General features: G+C 35.4%; 3 protein-coding genes and 1 long non-coding RNA gene across 13 annotated transcripts; 3 read left to right on the top strand and 1 right to left on the bottom strand.

Annotated features, from left to right (window-relative positions):
* The first annotated feature begins 1,519 nt into the window (after window positions 1–1,519).
* Window positions 1,520–4,708, top strand: LOC112086771. 10 transcript variants are annotated; one of them, XR_002899628.1, is made up of 9 exons: window positions 1,525–1,841; window positions 1,981–2,033; window positions 2,433–2,647; window positions 2,793–2,909; window positions 3,002–3,071; window positions 3,202–3,387; window positions 3,554–3,681; window positions 3,779–3,849; window positions 3,934–4,707. XR_002899628.1 is itself a non-coding variant. In XM_024156501.1 (5 exons), exons 2-5 carry the CDS (start codon window positions 2,560–2,562, stop codon window positions 3,331–3,333), a joined length of 378 nt encoding a protein of 125 aa, XP_024012269.1. In that variant the 5' UTR covers window positions 1,520–1,841; window positions 1,981–2,559; the 3' UTR covers window positions 3,334–3,542. The 10 variants fall into 10 exon arrangements, 2 of the variants coding, with proteins under 2 accessions (XP_024012269.1, XP_024012270.1); XR_002899627.1 differs by having other exon boundaries at window positions 1,524–1,841; window positions 1,981–2,647; window positions 2,985–3,111; window positions 3,934–4,708; XR_002899626.1 differs by having other exon boundaries at window positions 1,524–1,841; window positions 1,981–2,647; window positions 2,985–3,071; window positions 3,934–4,708.
* Window positions 4,709–5,213: 505 nt separating this feature from the next.
* On the top strand, window positions 5,214–9,568 carry LOC112086744. Its single transcript, XR_002899605.1, has 3 exons — window positions 5,214–6,950; window positions 7,037–7,767; window positions 9,205–9,568. It is a non-coding gene; the product is annotated as an uncharacterized LOC112086744 (long non-coding RNA).
* A 3,264-nt stretch (window positions 9,569–12,832) lies between these two features.
* LOC18017879 (probable protein phosphatase 2C 76) lies at window positions 12,833–16,346 on the bottom strand. The gene is made up of 9 exons (XM_006401678.2): window positions 16,186–16,346; window positions 15,330–15,629; window positions 15,093–15,220; window positions 14,562–14,660; window positions 14,295–14,453; window positions 14,061–14,147; window positions 13,718–13,809; window positions 13,547–13,621; window positions 12,833–13,466 (listed from the first exon to the last, which is right to left on the bottom strand). Exons 2-9 carry the CDS (start codon window positions 15,587–15,589, stop codon window positions 13,128–13,130), a joined length of 1,239 nt encoding a protein of 412 aa, XP_006401741.1. The 5' UTR covers window positions 15,590–15,629; window positions 16,186–16,346; the 3' UTR covers window positions 12,833–13,127.
* A 6,092-nt stretch (window positions 16,347–22,438) lies between these two features.
* On the top strand, window positions 22,439–25,149 carry LOC18017880 (cyclic nucleotide-gated ion channel 1). The gene is made up of 7 exons (XM_006401679.2): window positions 22,439–22,467; window positions 22,551–23,118; window positions 23,211–23,423; window positions 23,505–23,803; window positions 23,926–24,037; window positions 24,125–24,361; window positions 24,448–25,149. The coding sequence occupies exons 1-7, from the start codon at window positions 22,439–22,441 to the stop codon at window positions 25,147–25,149; spliced, it is 2,160 nt and encodes a 719-aa protein (XP_006401742.1).
* The last annotated feature ends 7 nt before the right edge of the window (window positions 25,150–25,156 follow it).

Raw genomic sequence — 25,156 nt, forward strand, 5'->3', positions numbered from 1 at the left:
CTAGTCTCCATGTCGAAGAGAGTAGCTAGCAAGATGAAAACATAAACATTAAACATAGAATATTTTACGAGGAAACATAAATTCTGTTGAAACTAACTAACAAGATATTGCATAAATAATAATAATATATATATACTGATATACATGATCAGTATATATATGATCAACTCACTTCGCCAGTGAAAGCCACCCTTCTACAAAGAGATGATGTAACGTTGGCTCTAGAACATCGTTGTATTTTGCTCTAAAACTTAAAAAAATTTAAGATCTTTTCGTCCAACAATTTCAGTCTTGTAACTTATCTTTTGTGGATAAATTAATTTAATATTTCAACAATTTTTTTTTTTTGGTATGTAACATACAAGATGCAAATTTCAACTTTGGTGATAACACAACTACAACATTACCACACACTGGTAGGGTAGATGCTATAGTCAGTCGTCATGATAAAATAAGAAATCATTTTTAATTTTTTTTATAATTTGTATTCATGCAACCAAATGATATGCATACCATAAATAACATCTATTGATATGGACAACTGTTTTACCATAGAGAGAAAGATTATGAGAGAAATGTTTCTGAAACTTCATCCAATTACATGTTTCCACAACTGTCTTGGAAAATTTATTTATTTATTAATTAATTATTATTGAAAATAAATATGTTATTATAAAATTTATAGTCTATTCAGAATAGTGAATTCATAATATTTTATATTAAAAGATAATCTCCTTCTTATTAAAAAATATTGGTTAAAAATGTTTTTTATTAAAAAATATTTAAGTTCTCTAAATGGCTTAGAATTCTAAACTTATTCGAATTTTTTTTAACATTATTCGAACAATTTTTTTTGGTCAAAGGATATAACATTATTCGAACATTTTGGGTAGTTATCATAATCAACAATTCTTGTACCGTCGGCAACATTGTAGACATCCTTTGTGTATGCTGAAATTAAGAAATAAGCATGTAATGATTCAAACATTAGAGAGCTGACAAATCTACGTAATAGAAACAAAAGATCAAAAGCCTCTTTGAACATCGGTTTGGTATTCTTTAAGAAATACCTAAATGCTCAAGTCACTACTTTTAGACAACGGGAAGTTGCTGGAAGACTCGGAAATCAGTATTTAGTGGTTAAGTTCTAAGCTAGATCTGATAGAAGGTCCGTCCGTAGTTTAATCTTGTTGAACTTCACTCTTTTAAGATATGTTTTCTTTCACTCTCTTTCTTTTAAGATCGATATTTTTTCTTAACATTCATCTTTTTCATTCATTTCTCTTATTTTCATTACATTGCACTCTCTTCATACATATAGGTGATATCCTCTAACTACTCTTACTAACTCTCATCATTACTACACCTCAACTCTAGGACTTTAGACTCTCTTACACAACTGTTCTAACTTAGACTTCTAACAACTCTCATTACTACTTTAGCTACTCATTCTTAGAATTAATGATAACAAGTCCTACACTTACACACAAACTCTTATTCCTGTGTTCTTTTGGGCTTGTGCAGATCCGCAGGCCCATTGACTAACCTTAGCAGCCCAACTTCTTCCTTTGACTAATCTTCAATTTGACTTTTCTCTTCTCCTTCTTCCTTTCCAAAAACACGATCAGCTCCTTCTTCAATTCTTCTTCTGATTGCTTGTTGCTGGTTGATGCTTCTTGTCTTTTTTTTTTTTTGCAGACATACTCAAAGGATCAACACTCAACACTCCCTCTTGAGCCTTTAATAGTTTCCTTGATTCCAACTTAGGGTTTTGTAGCTCGATGTCTTTGGTTCTTCTCTCTTCATCACCTTGGTCTTCAGAACATCAGCATAGCTTCTGGGTAAGTTTACTTTCTCAATTTCTTCCTTGTTCTGTGTTTTTCCGCACTCAATTTCTTCTTTTCTTTTCAATTTCGTTTTTCTCTCTTGAACCATTTTCTCGTCAACTTCAATTGATTTTTGCTTCTCTTCTTTCTGCAGGTTCTTAACTGTGGAGGCTCTGCTCCCTCCGTCCTTCTGCATTTCACGTCCAGGTAATTTCTTTACCTCTTCCTTGTTTGAGCCTTGAATCTTCTGTTTCTCGTTGGTGCTGTTCTTGTTGGTGGATTTCAAGCTTGGATAGTTGAATCCAATGCTGTCAATTTCTTGGATCAACTTCTCTTTCCATGGTGTCTTCTCATTACCCTTGTTGAATCTTCCTTGAGCCATTTTTGCATTTCTGCCGATGATTCCATCAATCAGCTTCTTCTCCTTCTCCTTCAGAGATAAGTTTTCCTTATGTTGATTTGTATCACTCTTGATCACTGTCTTAGTAAGTCTGGTTTCTTGCACAACCTCCTTGGTTTTCTTAATCTCCATTTCTCTTTTGTTGAACTCAGTTTTCCTCTGATTCTCAACATTGATCACTGGCTTCTTCTCCTTTCTTGTTGCAGGTTTCTCTTCAGGTTTCCATTGCAGAGATATCATTGAGCTTGGGGCTTCAGCATATCCTGATCCCTCATAGTCGGTTTTAGCTTCTTGTTCAGACAAAACATTCATCGCCTTCTTGCTTAATGGCATATGAAGGTGAAAGCTTTTCTTTGCCATTTTCACTTCTGCAATCTTCTTTCCAGCTTGATCCAGAATGATGCAGCTTCTGTGTTTGAAGGTAACAATGTATCCATTCTCAATCATTTGAGTAACACTTAGGAGATTTTTAGCAATGTTAGGCACTAGAAGCACATTTCTGATTATCCTTTTGCCTTTAGTAGTCATCACTTCAATGTCTCCTTTTCCTTTGGTTATCAATGCAGTTCCATCACCAACTCTGATTGGTACTCTAAAGCTTGTATCAAGTCTCTTGAATAGCTTCTCATTGGGTGTCATGTGATTGGTGCAGCCACTATCAATGAGCCAAATGCTTTCTTCGGGTATCTTCTCTTCCTCTTGTCTTGCTGAGAACATGTGGTACTCTTCTTCTTCCTGAGTCGCTTGAGCTTGTTCAGCTCTTCTATTTCTGCAGTCCTTGGACAGATGACCTACTTTGCTGCAGGTGAAGCAGCTTCTTGTGTCTCTGTTCCTGTTGAACTCAGGTCTACCTTTTCCATTCTTGAAGTAACACACTTCTTCATTGTGTGTATCTCTTTTACAGAATCCACACCATCTCTTTTCTCTGTAGCTTGACTGACTTGAGTTGCCTCTTTCATTGTTCTCGATTTTCAGGTTTTTGAATCGAGCATGAAATGCTCCTTCACCATTATCTTCATCTGGGAAGTACTTCTTCTCATGTGCTTCAAGGGACCCTATCAGCTCCGCATAAGTAACTGTATAGAGATCCTTATTTTCTTCTATTAATGAGGCTAGACCAGCATAACTCTTTGGCATAGAAGCTAACACCTTAACTACCAGGTCAAAGTTTGATCTTTCTCCTCCTAAAGCTCTCATTTGATTTGCTATAGCTTGTATCCTATCAGAATAGGCTTTAACTTTCTCCCCTTCTTTCATTTTCAAGTTTTCAAACTCTTTTCTAAGAGATTGCAATCTAACCATTTTTACTTTTTCATTACCTTGATAGGAATGCTCCAGAAGATCCCAAGCCTCTTTTACAGTTGTTGCAGAGAGGATTTTGTCAAAGATAGTATCGGCTACAGCATATTGGATGATTTGGAGTGCAGCTGTATCTTTGGCTTTGAGAGTCTTCAGGTTTGTTGTCTCCTTTGATTTGTCAGCTCCTGGTGTTTCTGGTGACTTCGAAGACATGTCTGGTCTTGACAATCTCCCATAACTCCTTATTCTTCAGAGTTGTTCTCATTCTTGCAGCCCAGAACTCATAGTTCTGGCCATCAAATACAGCCACCGATTGAGATGTCTGTAGGTTTATCGCCATTTGATCTTTCTTGTTCTTCCTTTCTTCTGGTTTCTTCTGATTTCTGCTTCTTGGTTTTCTTGTAACAGGTCACACAGACAACTATAGCTCTGATACCATGTTGAACTTCACTCTTTTAAGATATGTTTTCTTTCACTCTCTTTCTTTCAAGATCGATATTTCTTCTTAACATTCATCTTTTTCATTCATTTCTCTTATCTTCATTACATTGCACTCTCTTCATACATATAGGTGATATCCTCTAACTACTCTTACTAACTCTCATCATTACTACACCTCAACTCTAGGACTTTAGACTCTCTTACACAACTGTTCTAACTTAGACTTCTAACAACTCTCATTACTACTTTAGCTACTCATTCTTAGAATTAATGATAACAAGTCCTACACTTACACACAAACTCTTATTCCTGTGTTCTTTTGGGCTTTGTGCAGATCCGCAGGCCCATTGACTAACCTTAGCAGCCCAACTTCTTCCTTTGACTAATCTTCAATTTGACTTTTCTCTTCTCCTTCTTCCTTTCCAAAAACACGATCAGCTCCTTCTTCAATTCTTCTTCTGATTGCTTGTTGCTGGTTGATGCTTCTTGTCTTCTTTTCTTTTTGCAGACATACTCAAAGGATTAACACTCAACAAATCTTCAGTGGTTGAATTTATATGTGGGGAAGTTCACCTGCGTTAGAGTTATGCATACAATGCTATATATATACAGTAAAAACTCTATAAATTAATAATGTTGAGACCATGATATTTTATTAATTTATCGTGATATTAATTTATATATAAATTAATAATTATTAATTTATAGAGAAAATTTGCTTTTTGTATATAATTTTTTTAAAATTTCTTTGGAATAATGTTATATTTTAAAATTTTAACAAATCTTATGATATAAATTATGATTAACAATCATAACTATCATAATAAAATAGTTTTTAACACCAGATTGGATTTTCCATGTAAAAATATATATGTTCATAAGTTTAAAAATTATAAAAAAACAATGGCTACTATCAGTATTAGTGATGATAAAATTAAAGATAATACTACAATACATTTAAAAATATTTACATGTAAGAAAATCAATTATCACATCAAAAAATTATCATAATTTTGAATGTATATAGTAAAACAGCAATAAGAGCTACTGATATAATAATTGGAGAGATGAGAACCAATGAGATTTCAACTCTAAGTAAAAACAAACACATTAGTCATATTTTAAAATATTATATTTAAATATATTTACATAAATTTATATAATTATTAATTTATGTTTTTGTTGGAACCAAATATTTATATAAGAATTTCGAAAAAAAATTATTATCTCATTATCTTATTGAATTTGATGGATTTTTACATTGGCCCCGACTTGGGTCCATCAAAATTTATTAATTTATAATGATTATTAATTTATCGAGTATTAATTTATAGAGGTTTTACTGTATATATATATATGAAGTATGAAACATGAAGCTATTAGGTTTTTGGCACGTAATGTGTAAAAGAGAATGCTTTCAACAGTTTGTTTTACGATTATAAACCACTAGCTTTTTACGTGACCAAACCACTGTAATATTATATATACTTGCAAGTTGCAATCTACAAACAAACAACACACAGACGAGACGAACGTGGAAAACCAAAAGATGGGGAGGAATTGCAATTTCATTATAAGCAGCCTATTGAATCGAAGCTCACATGTAAGATTCTGAGTTTTATTACTTCCATTCCTTATGAAATCTTAACCATGGATCAATGCTTATATGCAGAATGATTAATGTTTCTTCCTTCGGTAATTACCCTATGCATCGAACAAAACATACCATTCGTATAGCATTTTAATTTTTAAATTCGTAAAGCCAATGGTGTTTAGGCTTAGGGCATCCGCAACGCAGAGACAGGCTGCGTTTTTAGTAGAAACAAAATAATAAAGAAGTTGGGCCGTGTCTCTATTTGGCCCGAGATGTTTCTTATTTCGGGACATTTGAAGACGTTTCTCGGGACAGGTGGTGTTTGATGATAGGCTCACGTAATTGGGGAAAAAAAAACTTGTTGCTTCGATTTCATTTTTCCCCGACCACTTCTTTCTTCCATTTTCATTTCCTCTCCGACGATTATGAGAGATTGTTGGTGCTGCTTCTCCGATCGATCGACTTTCCGACGAATCGCGACGTTTGTTCGCATCATCTCCAAAATCGGCGACCACTTGTCAGGGAAAGGCTTCAGATAAGTCATTTCTAACCCTAAAACTCCTCTCTTATTGTTTGTTCTTTGGTCGATTCCATGGTATTTTTTTCGTTTTATTTCAAAATTGAGGACTCCTATGTTTTACGGTTAGATTCTCCGTCTTCTTATTGTAATGAGGATCAGATTGTTCAGATTTAGGGTGATTTGCGATGAAACCCTAATTTGAAAATTGGGGGTTTTCGTTTGTCATAAAATTTCCATGTATAGATCGTAATATCGGGTACATTAGCTTGCAGTATGTACTATTTGAACTGGAAATATACTTTTGATTCACGAATTGGTTGATTCTCTCTTTGTCCATAATTTGCGAGCAAACCCTAGTTACTGAAAATTGGGGCTTTTGTATTATGATGAAATATATTTGTTTTGTTCGTTTTTTCTTGTTAATTAGATGATATCTGAAGAAGAAATCTATGGTTTAGGTGATTTTGAGGTTGAGTGATTCATCGTTGCCATGTCCATTTCATCTTAGACTTCGGTGAAGATATGTTTGGCTGGTTTGTGGGATTTGATTTGTGCTTTTGGTATGTTTGTTTGACCTTAGAGTCTATGTGCTTTTCATTGGTGTGTTTGATCTTCGACTCTGTACTTGTATGTATATTTTTTTGTGTGTTATGAAAACGTTTTATTCATGTTATTTACAGACAAATGCCGATAAGCCATACCAACAGCTCATCGTTCAAAGCAAGCTTTGATAGCGGATGTGCAAAGGCTGATGGGGACTTCGGGATTCCTGAACGATGCTAATGTGGGCTTCGTTGTAGGCTTGAAGAGTCTACAGCTCCAGCAACATTTGGGAGGAAGTTTTATTGTTGTCCTGAAAGACTGGGCGAGGTAAGATGTTATATGTTTTCATTTAATGTATAGTTATATTCTAAGAAAGTCATTAAGGATGATGTCTTCAATTATCTAATCTGCAGGATAAGCCGGATCACATCTGCAAATGGTGGGATGAAGCCATTGAAGAGCAGCTCACCATTCTCCAAATTCGCATTGACAAGCAGAGTTCAAGGATGTTTAGTGACAACAGAACAGCCCTTCTTCAGTCGTATGAGAATCGGCTCTACGCTTTGGAGGATCGCATGACCTTAGTCGAGAAGACTGTTGCCGAGATCGAGGAGTTCATCGGGTACATTCAGAGTGAGATTGCTGGTGTGAAAGAAACACTTGAGAATCGAGGTTCTGATTTGCTCCTTGCTGTATTTTTAGTTATCTTTGCTATTATCACTTGTGTTTTCATGCGATGGGATTTAGCATATTGACATTCGAGTTGTTTAGGCTGATCACTGAATGTTTGTTATCTGACTTTGTTGACTATGATGGTTGGGTTTAATGAATGTTTGCTATCGGATTACTGTGTCGTTTGTATTGGTATTTGGAAATCTATGTTTTGCTTGTCTCATATATCGAAGTGTAGTCTGTGAGTTCGAATGACAGGATCCTAGCCATTTTTTGGGATTACTGAAGCAGATAAGTTCTTGTTCTCTTTATCTTCTCTTTATCTTCTCTATTTAGCTGTTCTATAATAGTCGCTGACAGTTTTATTCTTTTATATGTTTGTTTTCTTATCAGCTGATCGTGTGATGCTATTGGTTCGGGTCTAACTAGAAGCTGGTTAAACAAGAGTCTTTCTCCGACTTCATTTCTAATGGTAAGTTTGGCATTTAGTTTACTCTTTGGTTGTTGTCATTAGTGATTAGAAAGAAATGGGTTTGGCTTTTAGGTTGTCATAAATGCTGATTAGATTTTGGAATTAAAGTGATATAATGGTGTTCATTGCCTTTTAGGTTTGTGTCATGTCGAACTTGTGTGATATTTTGGTAGGTCGTTTGCTTTAACTTCCTTTAATTTTGTCATTAAGTCTACCACTTCTAAACCCTATTTATCAGCATTCTTCCTCTATTATTCCTTATTCTCTTTACTTTGGCTCTCGCTTTCAGTCTTCCAAGTCTCTTTTACCTATCTCTTTCACTCGTTTCTATACTCTTTCATTCAGCCTCTTTCATCTCGCTTCCATATCTCTTTCATTCGTTTCTAAACTTTTTCAAATGGATTCATATCCATATTCGCAACCGGCTAACTTTGTTGACCTACTAAATAGTCAACAAGAGCCATCTTTCAATGATGGCTTTCCCTCAGTGGAGCAACTCCCTGTATTTAGCACGCAGTGTTCGTAACCTGCTTCCCTTCATGAAATTCTCAGTCAGCGCGGTGATAGAAGAACTTGGGCACCGAACGAGGACGTCCTCCTCATAAGCGCTTGGCTTAACACAAGCAAATACCCAGTTGTGGGTAATGAGCAAAAGTCTTGCGCATTCTGGAAGAGGATCGCACTATATTATGCTGACAACATGAAAGAGGCGAAGCTGGATATACCACGCGAATCAGGGCAATGCAAGCAGAGATGGCACAAGATCAAAGACATTGTGTGCAAGTTCTGCGGAGCCTTTGAAACAGCTACGCGAGAGAAGACCAGTGGTATGAATGACAATGATGTGCTCAAGCTGGCTCACCAAATATACTTCCAAGATCAGAAGAAGAAGTTCAACTTAGAACACACATGGAAGGAGTTGCGAAATGACCAGAAATGGTCTGAACTTTCTACTGCAAAAACCGATGGGATTTCAAAAAAAAGAAGAACTGATGCTGTTTCAAATGCACCGACTGCTGAAGTGGAGGAAATAAGGTTCGGTGAACAAGGACAACCTAGCACTCGGCCTATTGGAATCAAGGCGGCAAAGGCGACGACCAAGAAAACTAACCCTGAAGGGAAGACGCTAAGTGAGTTCGAGGGAATGTGGGTCATCAGGGAAAAGGAGATGGCCATGCAAGAAAGGCTTAACGAAATGGCACTACTTGACACTCTAATGGCGAGGAAGGAGCCATTAGCTGATTATGAGGAAACTGTGAAGAAGAAGCTTGTTCAAGAACTATTCTCTGATTAGTTAGGTTTGTACTTGTGATTGTATGATTATGTCTTGCTTTGGTTGTTCTTATGATATTCGAGCATTATGTTGTTGTTTTCAAGTAAATATCTCGCATTATGTTGTTCTTATATTCGACCATTATGCTTTCTTTTCTTTTTCAGGGAATATTTGGGATATGTATGCAAACAGCAATGCTGAGTCAGGGATGCGTTGGACACAACTATTTTCAGAGTCAGGGAATCGTTTGAGTGGACAATAAAGCAGTCCATTTTATGTCTTTTAGTACTTTTTTGTTGTAGACCACAAAGGAATTGTTCTTTTTTTTTTCCAAACCTTTGAATGTAACCGAGACAATGTTATAAAACCATTGCTTTCCTCAAGTTAGAAAAACACTTCTTCATAGTTTCTGATTTTACTCTATTTCTGCTTATATTCTACTTCTTCTAAGTTTAGTTTTTTCCAACTCCTTCACCTAAACCCTTTCTTTACATATTTTTAATCCCCGCAACCAACCGGATGGCCTCATCATCAAATAATCCAAATGATAACCCAGAAGATAACCAAAACGATGGTTATGGTGAGCAAAATATGGAGACCTATATGGGCAACTATATGGGCAAAATGTTCGAGCAATATTTTCAGGAAACTTTCCAAAATATGTTCAACAGTTATGGAGAGGACCAAGAGACAAGCAGACCTAAACAAAGAAGGGCTTACGTTGAAAGAGATCGTCAGGAAGGCCACAATCGTCTGTGGAACGATTATTTTAGTGATATTCCTACATATCCTGCAACTTATTTCAGACGGAGGTTTAGGATGAACAAGTCTTTGTTTGTCCGTATTATCGAAAAACTTTCCAATGAAGTTAGATTCTTTCGTCAGAAGAGAGATGCTTTGGGGAAACCAGGACTCTCTACACTACAGAAGTGTACAGCTGCAATCCGTCTGTTGGCATATGGTGGTGCAGCTGATACGGTCGATGAGTATCTTAGGCTCGGTGAAACAACTGCTCGGTCTTGAATCAATAATCAATTTGTACGGGGATGAGTATCTGCAGAGACCAACATAGGAGGATCTAAACCGTTTACTATACGTTGGAGAAGAACGCGGATTCCCGGGAATGATAGGAAGCATAGACTGCATGCATTGGAAGTGGAAGAACTGTCCAACCGCTTGGAAAGGACAATATACTCGTGGGGCAGGAAAACCAACTATCGTTTTAGAGGCCGTCGCTTCATATGACCTTTGGATTTGGCATGCTTTTTTTGGATCTCCAGGTACACTAAACGATATAAATGTTCTAGACCGTTCACCCGTATTTGATGATATCTTACAAGGTAGAGCCTCGGAAGTAAATTTTTCTGTCAACGGAAGAAATTACAATCTGGCATACTATCTCACCGATGGTATATATCCAAATTGGGCAGCGTTCATCAAATCAATTCCACTTCCACAAGGTGAGAAAGCTACTTTATTTGCTGAGCGTCAGGATTCCGTTCGAAAAGATATCGAACGTGCTTTTGGAGTTTTGCAATCTCGGTTTGCAATTTTTAAAAACCCGGCTCTTTTCTGGGATAAAGCTAAAATAGGCAAAATTATTCGAGCTTGTATCATCCTCCATAATATGATAGTTGAAGACGAGAGAGATGCACGCACGCAAAATAATTTTTCGGAATTTCAACAAGGAGAAGGAACTAGTAGTTCACAAGAAGCTCAGTCGTACTCAACAACTATGACAACAAATATCCGAAATCTGATGGATAATCGGTTGAGAGTTCGTGATAAAAAAATACATGATCGGTTTCAGGCAGATTTGTTGGAGCATATTTGGCAGAAATTTGGATTCACTCAAAATATTACTTAAGTTTTTCATAAAATTTGTATGTTGTATGTTTATTTCTCCCATTTCAATGTATTACATGAGTTTTATTGAATAAAATGTACTTCTTATTAAAACATATTTCTTTATTTTCTAAAAAAAAAGTTCTCTTAGAGACCCAAATGCATCTCTCCCATTGCACACATCACAAATGAGGGTTTCTATTCTACATACAGTTTCTAAATCCACTTTTTGATCAAATATTAATAAAAAATTGATTTGGAGACCAATGGAGGTCTCTACATTGAGGATTCCCTTATACGTGACATATAAATTATAGTGCTATGGACCAGATTTGAATAAAAAAGACCGACGTTTGAATCATTACGGATTTACAGTCAAAGAAAAAATATTGAATATATGGATACTTGGTCTAATAAAACTAGAATTTATGAAAGAAAAAAAAAGAGAGTTAGATAATCAATTTATTAAAAAATTTCTCTTTTATTATATAAGAGAGTCATATTTTAACGAAATATAGTTACATGATTAAATATTTCCATAATGATCTAGAAAAAGTCCAACGAGTACATACGATACGAGATAATAATCTTGATCCTTATATATTTAAAAACTATCTTATGCATTCTTTGAGCTCTTCTGGATTATTTTCGGAGAAGAGACATAGGCTTATGGCCCTTTTCCTCTTTGCGATTTAGAAGGCGGTATATAAATCGGAGGAGGTAACCGAGGAGGTAATTTGTTACCTACATGAAATTGAATAATTAAAAAAAAAAAAGAACATACATTATAAAAAATGTGATGACAAATATAATAAAAGAATGATATGTATACATGAGATGGCGCCCGTAAAGAGATCTATATGGTCATATATGCACGTTATTGCAGGATATGAACCTTGAAAGTTGAGAGATAGAAAATAGATGGAGATATACATAATTAAAAACATTTTATGATAGTAATAGAGTTTTTTTTTAGGTGATATTAATAGAGTTCTAGGTAATTTACTAAAATTTTGGATTAAACACTCCACTGTAATCCTAAACACCCTCAAAATTTACTAAATTTTCGGATAAAATACTCCACTATAATCCTAAATACCCTCAATCGTGGGAGGTCATTGAGAGGTTTTATGTGTATGCTTGCTTTTTAGATTGAGAGAATTGTGCTGGTAAAAGAAAAATGGAAATATGAGAACGCATGTAAATGAGTAAATAATACTCACCACGTTTGTGGCGTTTGGCTTCGGCAACTCCAACTTGAGAAGAGACAAGTAAAAGCAGAAAAAACAAAGAAAAAAGAACCGTAACCAAATTTGATGTCTTTGTAGCCATTAAGCTTAGCTAAGTGCTCATTCTCGCACTAGTTCTTATAATAAAACCTGGTCGTAATATTCTATAATTAAAATGTAGTATCATTCAAACGTAGGTTTGACCAACTATATATATATATATATATATATATATATTTGAATATTTCCATATTCAACGCTTTTACTTTCTACATCTCCAAAAAAAAAGTCCATTTGAAATTTTCAGATGAATTAATACTTGGTTCATATCATTTTCTTTTTCTTACGTTTGGTTTAAATGATATCTTCTACAACTTTACTCAAGTTGAAAATTAAATACATATACAAACCAAACAGCTATCTGAGGTGTCGTAATGTGTTTAATCCTTGTATATACTTTGATGAACATATTATCCGTAGATCTTTTAAGAAAGGACGATACTAGACTAATACGTTAAAACAGAATGAGCCGTAAAGCAAACAGCTTTTGTTCATGAACATGAAAGCGAGATCAATTTCATCTACGGAATTTATGAAACCCATCTATCAAACTAAACTACTTGACCATAAAGCACGTAATCTGCGAAGTGATGCTTTGAACCGTTTGTTTTATGATTAAAACAAAAGATGGGGAGGAATTACAAAACATTGGACGGTATTTTTTTTTAATAAAGATAGAAATTAAAGAAGTGGGAGAAACAGAACAAATGTGTGTGTTTTTTTTTGGTGTGGGAAGCACCAACAAACAAAATAGAACAAAATGAATAGACAAAAATCGAGGACAGGTCAAATGGTTGTCGTTGTCCTCAAGGCAGGCATGTGAATGGCAACACACAACCAAAACCAAAACACAAATCCCCACACACGTTACATGTAGCCACAAAGCACACAACTACTAAGCAATTTTATATTCAACTGTTTGCACATGGATTTGCACACCTTCCCCAGCTACTTTACTCACCCGGCTTCTCACCCTTGGTCTCTGGTTCGGTTTCTGGTTTTGTATCGGGTGTAGCTTCTGCTTTCGGTTCCAGTTCAGCTTTGGGACTTGAATCGGTTTCCGGTTCAGCATTGAGGTTTGATTCCGGTTCTGGTTCAGCTTTGGTGTTCAGTTCCTGCTCTGTTTCAGCCATGGCGATTGGTTCGGTTTTGGGAGATTCGGTTTTATCATGATGAAATTTAACAACAATGCATGTGATGTTGTCTGCGCTGCCACGAGTAAAGGCAGTGTCGGTTAACTTGCGGGCGGCTGCTTCCGGTTCCTCCTCGCTCTGTGCAAGCGATACCGCATCCTGAATCCGATACCGAAGATTAGAAACATCTAAATTCCTGATTAAACCGGAAACAGATACAAGATTGGGTTGAATCATACCTCATTTGGTACTACATCCCATAAACCGTCACTTGCAAGCACAAGTAACTCGGCCTCGTGATCTACTTCTAGATCCTGCAAAACATAAGCAGAGGTGTGTTCACAAAAACTCAGAGACTCAAAGGAAAACTACATAACACCCTTAGGGATATAGCAGTTAGAAGCGGTTACTTGTATCTCGGGTTCAGCAACAACGAATTGCTTCAGCATTCTGTTACCAAAGGCCCGGGACATTGCCAACACCCCACCTACTCTCCATGTTCCTGACAAGCAAATCCAGATTATATTTGTTTCAAGCCCCTGCTGATATAAAGATCCAGAGGAGAATACTAATTTTTCCCTCACAGTGGATGTTTAAAGCATGAATAACCCAACATATACAATGCCTCTCTCTAAAAGCATCTCCAGTGAATCAATTAATGAAGCTAGTGATCTAACTCAGGAGGGAAATTTATGCAATCTCATTATGTCATGTTCAGAAGAAAGGGACGATTTCTTTATAGTTTTAGATTACCTGCCCACATGATAACACCACCAGCGTTTTCAATTCGCTTCCTTTCATCGCTTCTATTCGGCTTATGGTCATCAGATAGCGCGATTGCTGCAAAACACAAAACAGTAATGTTGAAAAGGGCGTCCTCATGGAAAAAAAGCAAAAAAGGCTTGTGACCAATCAAAAGAAACCATTCACTACTCACAGAACACAGTTTTTACTGAAGCTTTTTTTAAAAAAAAATGAAAGACTGACCTTTTCCAGATTTAGAAACTATTGTCCTTGAGTCTCCGACATTTGCAACATACAAATGGTTCCCCACCAACACCGCAGCAGATGCTGTGGAGCCATCATCTCTGTATGTATCCTTTTCCGACTCAAGGAATGCTACATCAGTTTGTTTATATGTTTCACCTGCAAATTTGGTCAAGCTAGAAGGTGAACCAGTGACTTGTATCAATCTATGTGAGCTCATAGTTCTGAGATTAAAACAAATCTTATGTCAAGAGATATAGAGCGCACTTAATGCCAGCTTCGTGTCTGTCAAAAATTGTGGATGTTTCATAAGATTGTTAAAGAGGTGTTCCTTCAGGTACTCAGCAGCACGTGAACCACCATGTCCTGTGATGATTAAAGCTTCAGGTATTAGAAGAAGACAAATAAGGATCAAGTCAATAGCATAGGATTCTGCTGCTGAGTATTATATGAACGCATATTGATAGTTCAGCTGTGTAGTGCAGGCTTTAATATCCTAATCAGTCTACTATAAAACCCAGAAGCAGCAGTCAGCATGTACAAATACGGAACCCTACCTAAGGCAATTCAAGATCCTTCTTATAAAAGTAGACATAGCATATAGGGTGTGGCCAGTTTTCTAAGCTGGACTATGTTTTAGTTCAGCCACTCTACGATTCTACGTTGAGATAGATACAATGAGTATATGGCCAGTTGTAAACCAGACTTTAACACTGATCATATTTGTCCACAATGCAACACTAACATTTCCTCTTCGTTTATATCAATAAAAAAGGAAAACAAAACATAGAATCTAACCATCAAATATTCCAAACATGCAAACTGTTTGGCCATCAATCTTGGAAGCTTTGACATCATAGAAATCTTCCATCGTAGACCTTTTCCCTCTGAAACTACAGTACCCACAGCTCAAGCTTCCTTCATCACTGTCATTGCAAGCAACTTTTATTAAGGAATACTTTAAAAACAAATGATTGATATATAGCCTAGACATTTGCTAAGGCACGGGGATCTTACAAGTGAGATCTTACTCACTTTTTCCAACCACCACCGATGTATCCGCCATCATCAACTTTCTCAGGCGGCATATCAACTAAGGATACTCGTTTCTCTCCGGAACAAGAATCGACCATCATCTTTGCTGCACTGGTTCTAAATTCGATACCAAAACTAAAGGTCTTCTTACCAAAACTAAAGGTCTTCTTAATATGGCTAAACTGATGTCTTCCTTGAGCCAAAACCCCAATATGACCAGCCTGAACAATGACACTCCTTATGAAACTGCTGCATACCATCAGGCAGGTCTTAACTTAATCAGTTTCTCCAATGCAGGAGCTGTGTAAATAAACAAAACAATATTGATATATCATTAGTAAAATTGATCTATGATTAGATTGGAGGATATGAGCTACTTAAACAGTACAGAACATGATCATCGTCTACATATGAGCTAAGATAATCAAATGATGATAAACTCAACACAGATCCTGGATCGCTACGAAAACCAATTTAAGATAGCAAAACCTCATCGATACAGATACATTCAAATGAAGTTGAGATGATTCTGGCCTTGAATTATTCAATTAACTAGATCCTGCTTATTCAGCGATTACGATGGTAGAATTTAACCACCGAATCATGAACAATGACGAAACAAAATTTAAGAAGCGATCCAAATCTTAGTTCCTAAACAATCCGATTCATCAAAATCCGAACAACGAAAACGGATCAAAGTAGAGAAAAACTAACAGGCATCTTCTCGAATCGACTCGAAGAGGAAAAACAAAAAAATATATCAAATCAAATCAAGGATTCCTAGGATTCTCAGAGCTCTGACAATAGAATCGAATCGGATTTTAAGAAATGGATCGGGGAGAAAACGCGATTGTACCACGGATCCAGAATCTGAGAGTGAAGGAAAAACTGCTCCACGAATCAGCTTTTTGAAGCTTCCATGGAATCTGAGAGAATCCAAGAGAGAAGGAGATGGGGAGAGTGGGGAGTAGTGAGAGGAGAGAGAGGATGGCACCGAGCAGAAGCGGCTACGTGGCACTACTCATGCATCCAGATTTTTATTATATATATAGTTTGTAGCTTTTTTAAGGATTCTTTTTCATTGGATTACCTCACTTTACACAACTACTCAACTTTCTTTTTTTCTTCCTTCTAATTTCTAACAAACCATCTTTTTCACTGGATTATTAAACCTTATTCAAAATTTATATCCTCTCTAGCCTCTAGGTTATATACAGTTCATTGGATTATTAAACCTAATTCAAATTTTATATGCTCTTTAGGTTATATACAGTACTTGAAAAATTACACTTCAATCTCCACTCTTCTCTTGATTAGTCTCATCATTTTATAGACAGTATTTCGAATTACACTTCAATCCCACTCTTCTCTTGATTATTCTCATCATTTGATACGGTTAATATGTTAATTTTGAACACAATTATTTTCCAAAGAATCTCTTAATAAAAAAAATTACTTACAAAATCAAAAATATAATAAGAAATGAAGCAAAGACCATTAAATGATTTAAACCAAAAAAAATCATTAAATGATAATGTTAATTAGTTCTCCCTTTTGTTTCTTTGTTCTAGTATGCAGAGACAAAGAGCAATTCAAATAACTAGATATTGAAAAGAAAGCATTAGAACTTCGAACATATATATATAAGGTCCGGATATAACTAAACAATTTGGGTTTAAAATATATGTACATGAGCTTGTAATTCTAGGAGAATCTCTGAAAACACACATAAGTTTACTCAACCAGTCTGTCTCTCACATGTGTACAGCTTTAAATCAATGAACACGACAACAGAAGATGCTGCCAATAGGATACTCATCCTGTATAAGATAAAGCATCTAAGAACATGAGCAATGTAGTGCCAAGATATTGTTTTATCACAAGAGAAACCCAAATTGTTGCAGTGGATTTAAGATTGTTTCAGTTATCCTTTATCAATTGACAATTGGTGAGGGGAAAAAAATAACAGAGAGATCTTCGAGGTTGGTAACATATACAAAATGTCAAAAACCGTCAGCCCACCAATCCGACGTAGCCGAGACAAATCAACCCGTGTCCGGCCCACACAAAGCCCAATCATATGTTTCATAAATAGACCCACTCTATGATAAAGCAAGGGATCGAGGTTTTTCTGATAAACATAAACTAATCATAAACGTTACGTTGAAAGAACAACAAAATAACAAAGTCTTTGACCTGATATTTTTTTCTTTCACCAACTACCTGAACCTGATTTTGTTTAAACAGAGATTATCTTAGGATATAAATATATATAAATTATAAATACATTAAAAAAAAACACAAAGTCAAAACTCTCTTGTCGAATGGATCCATGTTGGATATATAATAGAGAACAGAGCAATACCACCAAAACCATCACTAGTTTTTTACGAGTGATCCTTTTTGAAATATTATATGACCTTATGCTAATTAAGGCTTCACATGCTCTATATATCAAAGCTTTGGGGTGAAGAGTATTTCCTAGTTACAAAAAAAAAAAAACAATGTGTATTTTTTTTTTTGACGTATTTTCTATATATATTAAAGCTTCAATCGCGCATCAGAAAATCGTCGGTGTCGAACAAGGAAGCATTCTCTCGATAAAAATGGTTTCGATTAGCAATCTGAAAAGAAAGAAAAAAAAAAATCTAGTAGCTTCTTGCTTTAACATGAAAGATCCTTCGATTACCAATGTATTTTGCTTGTGATAAACTTACAATAAAGATGGGAAGATATTTAATTAACCTGGTTTTTATTGAGTATACGGTTTTTCCTTTAAAAAAATTTGAGGAAAGTGACGGGTTGCATTATCGCTTCCGGGAGAACGTAACCCCAATTGTTCAAGGTACAGATGATTTTGAGGACTTAAAAAACAAATTATCTACCAAATATACGAAATTTTCATTCGCGCAAGAAATAAAAAAACATAGGTGTTATACCAAGAGAGTATTCCCATAATACAAAAGAAACAAATAAAACAAAATAGATTCATGGTAATGCGTTGACATGAAAGATCCTTTAATTACAAACTTTTTTGCATGTGATAAATTTTACAGATGGGAAGATAGTTGACCTGATTTTTAGGTTGACCATATCTTCCATATTCAATGGTCTTACTAGTTTGAATTCAATGTTAAAATTTTATTTATAATCAACTAAGAATTGAGTTGACTTTGTTTTTAAGAAATTTTGGATTATGAAATACGTTGTTGTACAGTTTGATGAACTATGACAAAATCTTGACACTGCTCTACAGATCCGACGGCTAAGAAAGAGGAGCCGTAAGATAAACGTACGACAAGGGACACGACACAGTCAACGGTCTCTATTTGCACTTAATTAACAATACTATTATTAATTAGCTGTCTAAAAATTTCCTGTTTTAGTTTCCAAACTTATATCGGTCTGAAATTATGGAGCACAAAATTTGGAAAAAAAAAGGAGAAGAAAAAGAGGAAGAGAACACGTGGGTTGGTTCATGAAATACTCACGGACAATGTCTTCTTTTATCACATTTCGATATTTTTAAGACAATAAACAAAAACAAAAACAAAACAAAAAACTCACCAGTACAAAAGAAATTTTAGGGTAATTTTAATTAAAATGTTTTAAACTTTCTAATAATTAACTATTTTTATATGAGATTTAAGTAACGCTATATCGTTCATGTCATTCCATCATCTTAGGAAATTTGTAATAAGCTCCGTTCCAAGCTCCCAATTGAGTTTCATATCCATAAATAGAAATATAGAATATATGCTGAGAAATCGAAACTGTGCCACAAAATTCATTGGTTTCATTTAGATAGAACAATGGGAATGATCAAACCTAGCATACCTTAAACTTCAATTATTTTTTTTTTTGCATATCCACGCATGATTAGACTACATGCATGCAAAATTGCAAATTAAGCTCCCATAAGTGAAAAAAAAAATCTACTAAAAATCTCGTATTGATAATTATGATTGTTCACACTTGCTCAAACATTATATATGATTTTTTCAATCAAGTGGATTTTCAAAACTCAAATAGGATATGTCTTTGATACATGATCGAGTGGATTTATTATAGTATTGCCACTTTAATGTCTGGGAGAGGTTATAGAACATCTAAATTATATTTTAAACATATTTGAAAGATTCAGTGTTTGTTGGAAGTGAATAGAGGCAACGACGATAACGCCAATTGAGAGATGATTTCTAAGAGGAGAAAGAAGTTTGATAAATATTGGGACCAATTAGTATTGCAATGTGTGTTGTTTTAGATCCTATGATGAAATTCAAACTTTTGAAGTGTTGGTATAATGAATTTGATCCACTCACTTCAATAGCAAAAACAGAGCACCTCAAATGTAACTTTATAAGCTTTTCAAAATATATACATTTTTTTACTCCAGTTGTAAGTTTGGTAAGATTACACTCTCGTGTTGCTAGGTGAAGAAGATGAAACTTGGGCGTGCAAGATGTAAGTTTCTATTTCTTTTTCTCCAGATCATAACATGTTTAAGTTTTGAATAATAAAGCATTTACTTAGATGATGTTTCGAATTACTATATTGTAGAAGTCGACTTTAGATATGTCTTTGGAGTATCAATGTAGCTATGAGAAACCATCCTAATTTCAATGTTTTGCATTACTAAAAAGAAAATAGTGTACATTGATTCGGTGCGCTAACATACATGGCAAATCACCACTATGGGTTCTTAATTTTTTTTCAATATTGGATCTCATGTGATAAACAAATATATAACATAGTCGAATTCTATACATAGTAATGTCCAAGTTTTATTATGTATTTGTTCTTGGATATTTGGTTACATGGCGGATGATGAAGGTATAAACACTATTTTCTTTTGTTTATCACAATTAAATTGTTGTAAATTGATGGTGAAGGTATAAAACTATCTCATGCATTACAAAATTATAATGGCGAATGCGAGATGGCTACTATTCAATCGGGTGCAAATGTTGTGGAAGAACACTATTTGGAAGAGGCCAAAGAGGCATCCACCAAACGAATAAGTCTCGATTATATCTAAAAACCTAATGTTTAGTTTTGAAATTTGAAATATTTTGTTTAGTGTTCGAGCAGAATCCTAAGTTATTGGAGAACTAGATGTGCAGAAGGAAACATTGAAGGATAGCTTTTGATAATGATTATGATGGCTATGCAATGTATCTTCGTCTTTTTTTCCTGACTTTATTTTTGGTGTTTAGGGAGACTTTGTCATTATAGTTAGCTCGCTCCAACACGTTTTGCAATATTTATATAATTTATTTATGCTCATTAATCTATTAAATTTTGCTTAGTTGCAGTCTCAGTTTCTTTATAGTGGAATAACGATCATATTTTCAATAGTTTAAAACTTGTGCGATGTGAAATTTTTTTTTTTTAAAATAGAAGTTAAAACAATTCTTTCATCAATCTGCAATTAGCTAGGTCACATGATTACGATTTTCATTTAATCAGTTGTTCTAAAATATTTTAAGGGTCAACTTATTATTAGAACTTATTATGAATTGTGTTAACCCATATTCCATGAAAACCTCAATATATTTGGAAATGAGTTCGTTTAAGTTGGTTTATCTATCTTGACATCAATATATCTATCTATATATCATAAAGGAAATAGAATGATGAAATTTATATATTAAGGTGAAGTATGTCTTTAAGGAAAAAATGTGATGAACATTTAACTACTCCCTCTCCCTCTGTTTTCTAAAAAATATTATTTTAGGATTTTATTTTTGTTTTAAAAAGATTGTCACTTTGTATTTCCAATGTAAATTATTAAACAAAATTCCAATTATAATCTTAGTTTTTTAGTGTATTAGTTAGAAAGAGAAAATTGTTATATGTATTAATAAGGGTTAGTATAGAACTATTACACATTTTCTTAATAGGTGTGAAATGTGTCTAAATAACAATTTTTATGAAACAATTTTTATGAAACAGAGAGAGTATTATTCATCTATTTACCAATTATATTAGCATATTCGACAATTATATTATTAATTAAGCCATGGAATTAATAAATAATCTAAAACGTATAAATTATAAAATATTCAGAAATATATGTTATATAACTACTTAACAAAAAATAACATATATTGGTGTGGAATCTGTAATTTTACAACATAATCGTCTACTATAAATCTTTAAGTTACAGGTCGACGTCAAAAACAAAGAGATATTACAAACGGACTCAGGTTTCTGTGAAAACTCATTTAAAAATGATTTCGTACTAAATTAACAGTTAAGTTCTTCAAATTTGGTCTCCAAATCTCAAAGGAGGTTCAAGGTTGCAAAGGTATAAGTGTCTTTTTGGATGACTTAAAATATTTACAAAAACAGTGAAAAATAATAGAAAATGGCAAAGAAAGAAAAAAAAATATATAAAAAAAAAATAGCCAAGTCTGTGACTTTCGTGGAAACTCCTCCGTCCTCTCTGTCTTCTGATAAAGGCTTAATTTTCATCATTCAGTATCTTCTTCTTCTTCTTCAATCTTCATCATCACTCTCTCTCTCCCCGATTTCTTCTCTGGTACGTTTATTAACTTCTATTCTTCCTCTTCTTTATAGTTTTTTTTTTTCCTATTTTCAGGCTTTTCTTCTGCTTTTGTGATCCCATCTTTCTCTCTCTTTCCGAGGAAAAACAAAATAAAGATTTGATTTTTCTCTTTTGGTGGGTTTAAACAGTGTTCTTTCTTTTCCTTTCTTGTCCTCCTCAACTCTCTTCGAATCTACTGTATTCTCGGAAGTGAAACACTTGTCCTTGTTCGGTTTGATTTCTACTTAGAAAGAGTTTCTTCTCTCTTCCTCTCTTTCTTTTTTTCCTGTTTTACTGGAATTATGTTTGTCAAATTTACTTTCGACTTGTTCATTACTCATTTGCAGTTCAAGTAGAAAAGTTTTGAAATTTGAGTCAAGTTTTTGCCGAATTGAATTTTATATACTCTCACTCATTTCGTCTTGGGTAATTTTGTGGAATCAGGGTTTCGAATTTCCCTCAAATTTTTACAAAGAAGGCACACGAAGTTGTGCATCCACAAATCTTCATGATAGGTGAAATCTCTGCGGTTTGAATCTTAATCTCCGACAAGGCAACAATGAGTTTCCGACAGGAGAAGTTTGTGAGGTCAGTGTTCTTAAAATTTGTCACTTCGAATATTATAGGTCTTGGAGCTTAAATTCGATTGTTTCTTCACTTCGTTGAATCAGGTTTCAGGATTGGAAGTCCGACAAGACTTCCGACATGGAATATTCCGGGAGAAACGAGGCTCAAAACGGGATATTCCGGAGAACAATAAGCTCAATCTCCGACAAGTTTCACAGAAGCTTTGAAACAAGCTCCGCAAGGTTCAAAATGTTCAGGGGAACTTACAAGTCATACTCTTTCAGAGAAACCGTTTCGAAAGGAATCGTCTCCACTCACAAAATCCTTGACCCACAAGGACCTTTCCTTCAAAGATGGAATAAGATCTTCGTTTTAGCTTGCATCATCGCTGTCTCGCTTGACCCTTTGTTCTTCTACGTGCCTGTGATCAACGACGCCAAGAAATGTCTCGGTCTTGACAAGAAAATGGAGATAACCGCTAGCGTTTTGCGCTCCTTCACCGATATCTTCTACGTTATTCACATCATTTTCCAGTTCCGTACTGGCTTCATAGCTCCTTCTTCTCGTGTTTTTGGGAGAGGTGTTCTTGTTGAGGACAAGCGAGAGATCGCTAGACGTTACTTGTCCTCGCATTTCATCATCGACATTTTGGCTGTTCTTCCGCTTCCACAGGTGTGATTTTATTTGTAACTCCAAAGCCATTATTAGCAAGGTTATGTTGTAAGAGTAAATGTGAGTAATTGATTCTTCTTCTTCTTTCTCAGGTGGTGATTTTGATTATCATTCCAAATATGAAAGGCTCAAGATCTTTAAACACGAAGAACCTGTTGAAATTCGTGGTTTTCTTCCAGTATATACCGAGGTTTATAAGAATCTATCCTCTCTACAAAGAAGTGACAAGAACCTCAGGCATACTTACTGAGACAGCTTGGGCTGGAGCTGCTTTTAATCTCTTCCTCTACATGCTTGCTAGTCATGTGAGTCCCTAGCCGTTTCTTGGATCAGAGCTTAAAATATATAATCTTTTTTGGGTTTAAAAAAACCGGTGAACTGTGCAGGTGTTTGGTGCTTTCTGGTATTTGTTCTCTATCGAACGAGAAACAGTGTGTTGGAAACGAGCTTGCCAGAGAAGAAACTCAATGCAAAACTCAATCTGCAATCTCAAGTCGTTGTATTGTGACCATAGCAATGCAGGAGACAATGCTTTCCTCAACGAGTCTTGTCCGTTTCAGACACCAAACGCAACGCTTTTTGACTTTGGGATATTCCTTAACGCACTTCAGTCCGGTGTAGTGGAATCTCAAGATTTCCCTCAGAAGTTCTTTTACTGTTTCTGGTGGGGTCTTCAAAACCTCAGGTATTGAGAATAGAGCAGCAAGTTCTCGCCATTTTGTTTTCATTTTGTTTTCAATGCAGAAAGAAAAAGAAACACGACAATAATAAGTTCTTGCACATTTTGTTTTCATTTTCTTGATCCAGTTCGCTTGGTCAAAACCTTCAAACAAGTACATATGTTTGGGAGATTTGTTTCGCGGTCTTCATTTCTATATCCGGACTGGTTTTGTTCTCGTTCTTGATTGGGAACATGCAGGTCAGTCTCTCATTTCATCAAAATGTGACATAGTGTTATTGCCAAATTCGAGTTTGCTTATTGTTTTTACAAATAAAAATGTGGCAGACATACCTGCAATCAACGACCACGAGGTTGGAGGAGATGAGAGTGAAAAGAAGAGACGCAGAACAATGGATGGCTCACCGTTTGCTCCCTGAGAACTTGAGAAAAAGAATCCGACGATACGAGCAGTACAAATGGCAAGAGACAAGAGGTGTTGACGAAGAGAATCTTCTTAGTAATCTTCCCAAAGATCTTAGACGCGACATCAAACGCCATCTCTGTCTCGCTCTTCTCATGAGGGTAATAACAATAACAAAATACATCTCCTCTCTTTTACTTTGCCAGCATCAATCTTAACCTGGCCACATGTTTCTATCTTGTTCTAGGTCCCCATGTTTGAGAAAATGGACGAACAGCTTCTTGATGCTCTATGTGACCGTTTGCAACCTGTGTTGTACACAGAGGAAAGCTACATCGTAAGAGAAGGAGATCCAGTAGATGAAATGCTCTTTATAATGCGTGGGAAGCTACTAACAATGACAACAAACGGTGGAAGAACCGGTTTCTTCAACTCGGAGCATCTTGGAGCTGGTGATTTCTGCGGTGAGGAGCTTCTAACATGGGCTTTAGACCCACACACATCCTCAAACCTCCCAATCTCAACAAGAACCGTTAGAGCTCTCGTGGAAGTCGAAGCTTTTGCACTTAAAGCTGATGACCTCAAGTTCGTAGCGTCCCAATTCAGACGTCTTCACAGCAAACAGCTGAGACATACTTTCAGGTTCTACTCGCAGCAATGGAGGACTTGGGCTGCTTGTTTCATACAAGCAGCTTGGAGAAGATATGTGAAGAAGAAACTAGAAGAGTCTCTTAAAGAAGAAGAGAACCGGTTGCAGGATGCTTTGGCTAAAGAAGCTTGTGGAAGCTCACCGAGCCTTGGAGCTACGATGTACGCATCACGGTTTGCTGCAAATATATTACGGACTATACGTAGGAGTGGGTCGGTTCGGAAACCGAGGATGCCTGAACGAATGCCTCCTATGCTACTTCAGAAACCAACAGAACCAGATTTCAATAGTGATGATTAAGTTAGCA

The sequence above is a fragment of the Eutrema salsugineum genome, unplaced genomic scaffold (assembly GCF_000478725.1).
Source record: "Eutrema salsugineum unplaced genomic scaffold, Eutsalg1_0 scaffold_2, whole genome shotgun sequence".
Classification (NCBI taxonomy): domain Eukaryota; kingdom Viridiplantae; phylum Streptophyta; class Magnoliopsida; order Brassicales; family Brassicaceae; genus Eutrema; species Eutrema salsugineum.

Bases quoted from the DNA above. Each gene is read 5' to 3' on its own strand.
- LOC18017879 (XM_006401678.2), bottom strand. From the start codon at position 15,589: ATGGTATGCAGCAGTTTCATAAGGAGTGTCATTGTTCAGGCTGGTCAT. The intron at 14,148-14,294 runs GTCAGTCTTTCA...TGTGTTTTGCAG, and splicing joins AGTTTCTAAATCTGGAAAAG to CAATCGCGCTATCTGATGAC. The intron at 13,810-14,060 runs GTAATCTAAAAC...TTTGCTTGTCAG, and splicing joins TGGTGTTATCATGTGGGCAG to GAACATGGAGAGTAGGTGGG.
- LOC18017880 (XM_006401679.2), top strand. From the start codon at position 22,439: ATGAGTTTCCGACAGGAGAAGTTTGTGAG. The intron at 23,424-23,504 runs GTGAGTCCCTAG...TGAACTGTGCAG, and splicing joins TCTACATGCTTGCTAGTCAT to GTGTTTGGTGCTTTCTGGTA. The intron at 24,038-24,124 runs GTCAGTCTCTCA...AAAATGTGGCAG, and splicing joins TCTTGATTGGGAACATGCAG to ACATACCTGCAATCAACGAC.
- LOC112086771 (XM_024156501.1), top strand. From the start codon at position 2,560: ATGAAGGTGAAAGCTTTTCTTTGCCATTTTCACTTCTGCAATCTTCTT. The intron at 2,648-2,878 runs GTAACAATGTAT...TGATTGGTGCAG, and splicing joins TGCAGCTTCTGTGTTTGAAG to CCACTATCAATGAGCCAAAT. The intron at 2,910-2,984 runs GTATCTTCTCTT...GAGCTTGTTCAG, and splicing joins GAGCCAAATGCTTTCTTCGG to CTCTTCTATTTCTGCAGTCC.